The following is a 5,862-nucleotide window of genomic DNA, read 5'->3' as shown; positions in this document are numbered from 1 at the left end:
TGGTCTTTTCTGAGCTGGTACCCAAAAAAAAAAAAAACCTTGACAAAATGCCCGTGCAAGGCGCAAGAGACCTTGCGACCTTGCGACTTGCGTCCTTGCGCCTTGCGTCCTTGCGCCTTGCGTCCTTGCGCCTTGCGTCCTTGTGTTAAAAAATTAGGTCAAATATAGAAATCAGACACCACATACACACACACACCCCGACACTCAGCTCTTGCGACCACTTTGCGACCGACGGCGATTACAAAGAACCTTGCACTTGCGACCCCCTTGCGACCCGTCTACCCTTGCGACCTTTCTTCTGAGACTCACCACATCACCACCACCACTACCACCATCGCCAGCACCACCGCCATCAGTACATCTCACCACCATTACCATCACCGCCTCCATTAGCATCACCATCACCACCACGATTGAGAAAAAGGAAGAGAAAAAAAACCGACAAAAAACGTGATCAATATGTCACAAGAACAGGTAAGTGTTTCCTTTCAACTATCTCCGTTCGATTACTCCATTTCTATGTCGAAAATGATATATAATTTTTGTTGCACACCAAGTGTTCGATGAAATGCTTCAACGAGCTTGGTGATGCAAAACTCACTTATAGTGTTGCTAGATTTGTTAAAGTTACAGTATTTGGAAGCTAACATTTTATAAAAACTGGAACACGATTGTTTTAGGGCTTAAAACTAGAATCTGGTATAGGCGCAAGGAAAGTCTTGCGTCCTTTCGTTTTGTCCCTAGTAGCTGGCGCAAGGCACGTCTTGCGTCCTTGCGCCTGTGTGATACACGAGACGCAAGGTGCGACTTGCGTCCTTGCGCCTGTATTTTTCTTCTGAAAAACTGTCTGTTTCAGGGATATGTTGAGGCGAAGTTGACGATGAAGAATATGCTTAATGTTATACCTCAACTAAAGGCATCAATGACTGAGAATCAACAAAAAATTTTTAGGGGAACTTGTTTTGGTCCTTGGCTAGATCTTTCTTACACCGGCAATGATCCGGGCCTTGTACATGCAATGCTCCAAAGAAAGAGTGAGCGACCGATAGGAATAGATGAAAAGTACCCTGCTGATGATGAGGAAATATGGTTTAGTTTCCGTCCGAATTTCAAAATTAGATTTAGTAGGCGGGAATTTTGTCTCATCACGGGGTTTAAGTTTAGTCGTCGCACGGACATGGCACATTACATTCCCAGAAGTTATGATGTAGAAACACCACCGATTAGACGACGTTGTTTCCCAAATCGTAAAGTTAATTCAAACATTACAATTACCGATATCCAAAAGCTTTTATATGATGGTGCTGATTTTGTGGTTAGTGATGATGATGTTGTGTAATAGCCGTAGACGCAAGGTCCTTCTTGCGGCCTTGCGCCTCGTATTTAGAAGCAGGCGCAAGGTGATTCTTGCGTCTTTGCGCCTTTTTATTAAGCAGGCGCAAGGTTCTTCTTGCGTCCTTGCGCCTATTTTTGAAACATACGCAAGGTTCATCTTGCGACCTTGCGCCACAAAATTTTTATTATTCTTGTAACACTAGCTTGTGCATTCAATATTATAACATATGAAGTAACACACGAAACCACATCATAAAATACTAATTAAAAAATATTACAACAATGGAAGACATCACACCTTAATTTGTTCCTGAAAATAAACGTATTCTAGGAACTAATTACTACCTAAATTGTACGTTGGATAAAACTGAGATTGATAAGCTTGAGATGGTTCGACTGTCTCTTTCGCCTTCGAGGTTGTGTTTCTTGCCCGTTGAGAAGTTGATTCACCTGTTCGGTCATAAGCAGCTGGGCATGTTGATAGAGAATGACCTGGTTCTTTGCAACGACTACAAGTTCTTACTTTTTTTGAAGTTTCTTCACCTTTTGAAGGAATGCGTTTTTTACCTTTAGGACGTCCAGGTTGTCTTTTCTTTAGAACTGGGGGGTGTACAAGTTGCAAAATCCCGGGAACCGGATCCGACCATTCAGACCGATGGGGGAGAGGAAGAATGTGTTCGGAATACGTATTTATGTATGTTTGAGTGCTGAACCAATGTGATACATAACAACTAATATCCTCCACTCCGAAGTGTCGTGCTGATGCAATCACATGACCGCAGGGTATGCCTGATAATTGCCATTAACCACATGAACAAGTTCTATCTTGTAGATTAACCAACCCATTTTTTCGTCCATCATGTACCTCTATTAGATCATTTGTCGATGGAAATGCTCGCCATCTTCTTGATTTGTCCGTCCTCTTAGCTAGCTTACGTTCAACATATGGAGTAACCGGTGAAGTAAGACTAACTGATTTGTTGCGATGTTTGAAATACCAATCCTGTATTGAACAACGAAAAAATTCGAACAACATGCAAACGGGTAGTTTACGAGCATGTCTTGATAGAGAGTTTATAGACTCTACACTGTTTCTTGTAAGGTATGAATACCTAATATGAGTAGATTGACTTCTGGACCATCTATTGATACCATCCTCACATAGAACTTTATAAGACGCTTTCAATCTCCTTCGAAATACATCTAGATGATCATGAAAATCCGACGCACGGTACGCCTTAACCATTTTCCAAAAGTGCCATTCGAAGAATTTCATCTTGTTGGATTTAGTTTTGATGTTCATGAATAAATGACGTGCACAATGAGCGTGAAACGCTTCCGGAAACACGTTTGCAATGCCGTGTGCTATTGAAGCAGCACGATCAGAAATAAAAGTAATCTCTGACATACGATCAACCATACCATAACTCATTAAATGATCTCTTAGGTTACCAAAAAACCATGACCAAACACTGTTTGTCTCGCCTTCACCAATTCCATAAGCCAATGGCAAAATTCCATTATTGCCATCCATCGCAACAGCAACTAAATTAGTACCCAGGTACCCACCCTTTAAATGTGCAGCATCGACGATGATTATCGGGCGGACATGTTGCACAAATGATCGAATCTGCATGAAATTTTCACAGTAAATCAAATATTATTAATAAAGACCTCATACACCATACGCAAGGCGCAAGGTTTTTATTGCGTCATTGCGTATTAGTTGGCGCAAGGTGACCCTTGCGCCTTTGCGTATGGTGTACATATTAAAAGGTGGTTTTTGCTAAAATATATTTACTTACAACTACTCCAATGGACATGTAACACATCACAAATTTATTTTCTTTATCGGTAACCAAATTGGTGATGGTCCCCGGGTTGTGGATCTTAAGGTTATGAAGGTAAATGGGAAGCATTCTAAAGGAGTCATCACTACTGCCACGTAACATCTCTATTGCTTGACACTTGGCCCTCCATGCTTGATTGTATGATACACTCACTCTAAACCGATTAGCTACATCATCACGTATATCTTTTGGTTTATACTCTCGATTAGCAGCCTTGAACGAATCCATAAGAATACTACCCAACACCTTTTTAGTAGCATGTTTATTGTTTCCCATAATTTGTGTGCGTGAGCAAGTGTGTACGTCATGCAACTTTTTAACCATAAAGTTTTCAGTGTGTCTTATTTTGTATGCACTACATTTCCACTCACAATTTGGCAACATACATTTAGCGGTGTACCGAGATTTGTCTGACTTTACAGGCTTTATTTGAAAGTTTTCTTCAAGGCATTTTGTAAATAGCTGGTTTAGGAATTCTTCCTTGTTCGAAAACGTTTGACGAACTTTGACCAAATCAGATACCTGATATGTGGTTGGAATTGGGGTCATAAATTCTGGGTTTTCTTCATCTTGCTGACTGTGTAGAGTTGGCATATTCCAGAATACATCTTGTTTTTCTTCATCTTCTTCATCTTCATCTTCCTCGTCACTTGCTTCATCCGATTCACTAGACCCAACAACAGGTATAAATGGGTTCTCTATTTTTTTTATTTTACACACGTTCTCGGCGCCATGGTTGAAGAAGTCAAATTCTTCTGTGTTTGGAGGTGGTATTTCAGCCTGTTTTTCTTCCGAATAGTGTGTTTCGAGGTTTGGTTCGGAATTGTGTATTTCATCCTGTTCTTTTTGCAGATGGTGAGTTTGTTTGTTTGGTTGAGACTCGAGAATCCAGAGGTTTTGTTGGAGATGGTGTGTTTGTGGATTTTGTTGGGGCTGGTGTGTTTGTGAATTTTGTCCGGGTTGAAGCATTCTAACTTTGTCGACAACATAAATATCAATAGGCTCGTTTGTGACAGCGTGTTTTAAAAATTCAAAAAAATCTTCATGATCATCAGTAATATCAAAAATATGATTATTATCAATATATCTTAGCGAAACAGGTGCATTAGGTGGCAATTCAATTTTTTTGAGAATTTTCCTTAACAATACTCTTCGATTTATTGGTTTTTGTGGAGCAAGTGGTAGTTTTAATCTGGTTCTAAAACAGTCAAGAGGCAGATACATAGGTATGTTGTTAACAAATTCAAAATTACCTCCACAACATACATGAACAACAAATGCTTCATCATTACTACAGCTCATTAAGACACAAATTAGTGAAAAAATAGATAAAAGTTGGTACCTTAACGATGCTCTAATGACTTGATCTTTTTGAAAATGAAGTAAAATAAAATTATTAATCTGGAGTTCTAGCCTCATTAAATAGACAGGTACATAATCTTATCCGTAAAGGTACAAAGAATCCAAAAAAATCTTATCCAGAAATCAGGAAAAATCCATTCTGATAAGGCGCAAGGCGCAAGGACGCAAGGACGCAAGCCCTTATCCTTGCGCCTTGCGTTTACACGCAAAGGCACAAGCCGCAAGGTCGCAAGGTCTAAAGATACTTGCGCCTTGCGCGGGCAAATTCTCAAAAAAAAAAAAAAGGGGGTTCCAGCTCAGAAAAGGCCAAAAAAATGGGTATTTTGGTGATTGACCCTAAATTTTAATGGGTCGAAATTACCACCCAAAGTGGTAATTGGTGAAGTCCACTTTAGGTGTCTAAATGGGCGGTTTGTGAAGGTAAGTAGAAACACTTGGTTAAGGGTGTTGGAGTCGAATTCTCTTGTAGAGAATTTATGTTGATTGTTTATATATCAATATGTGTAATATAGGTAAAAGGTTTGCTCGGTTGCGTTTGGAGGCAATTTACATACATGATTTGTGTGGGCGTTTCGAGGTGAGTGGAATAATTATGCATGTATGTATATAGTGTATTTATTTGTGAATGTTATGGTATGAACCAACGAGCCGGTAGTACCATAACATGTATGTGACGAGTGTCATGATGTAAACCACGAGCCGGTAGCATCAAAGTGTGAACCATGAGTCGGTAGCACTATAAAATCATGATGTGAACCACGAGCCGGTAGCATCAAGTGTGAACCACGAGCCGGTAGCACTATAAAATGAAGTGTGAACCACGAGCCGGTAGCACTATAAAATGAAGTGTGAACCACGAGCCGGTAGCACTATAAAATGAGGTGTGAACCACGAGCCGGTAGCGCCAAAGTGTGAACCACGAGCCGGTAGCACTATAAAGGAGTATGACTCAAGTACGTAGTGGCATGAACCAAAGAGCCGATAGTGTTATAGCATTACGTATGGTGTGAACCACGAGCCGGTAGCACCATAGCGTTTATGGTTAACCATATGGTTTGTGTATGTGCTGTAGTGTAGCATATTATATTATTTGAGTATATGCTATTGATTATGCTAGCTTGCGGTATTGGAGGTTATTAGCTTTATACTTAAGATGGTTGCTAATTATATTGCTAGCATGTATGCAGTATGTGTGTAGGTGATTGCAAGTAGGTATATTATATATGTATAACTATTGCACTCACTAAGCTTTATGCTTACCCCTCTCGTTGTTTACCTTTTTATAGGTATTGTTGATGCGGAGTTACCTAGTTGC

General features: G+C 40.1%; 1 protein-coding gene across 1 annotated transcript; it reads left to right on the top strand.

The window, feature by feature from the left end:
• Positions 1-340: 340 nt before the first annotated feature.
• On the top strand, positions 341-1,339 carry LOC139849107 (uncharacterized). The gene is made up of 2 exons (XM_071838780.1): positions 341-474; positions 857-1,339. The coding sequence occupies exons 1-2, from the start codon at positions 460-462 to the stop codon at positions 1,337-1,339; spliced, it is 498 nt and encodes a 165-aa protein (XP_071694881.1). The 5' UTR covers positions 341-459.
• The last annotated feature ends 4,523 nt before the right edge of the window (positions 1,340-5,862 follow it).

The sequence above is a fragment of the Rutidosis leptorrhynchoides genome, chromosome 5, assembly GCF_046630445.1.
Source record: "Rutidosis leptorrhynchoides isolate AG116_Rl617_1_P2 chromosome 5, CSIRO_AGI_Rlap_v1, whole genome shotgun sequence".
Taxonomy (NCBI): Eukaryota; Viridiplantae; Streptophyta; class Magnoliopsida; order Asterales; family Asteraceae; genus Rutidosis; species Rutidosis leptorrhynchoides.
Note: the sequence above shows the minus strand (reverse complement) of the source record. Positions and strands in the feature narration are given on the sequence as shown.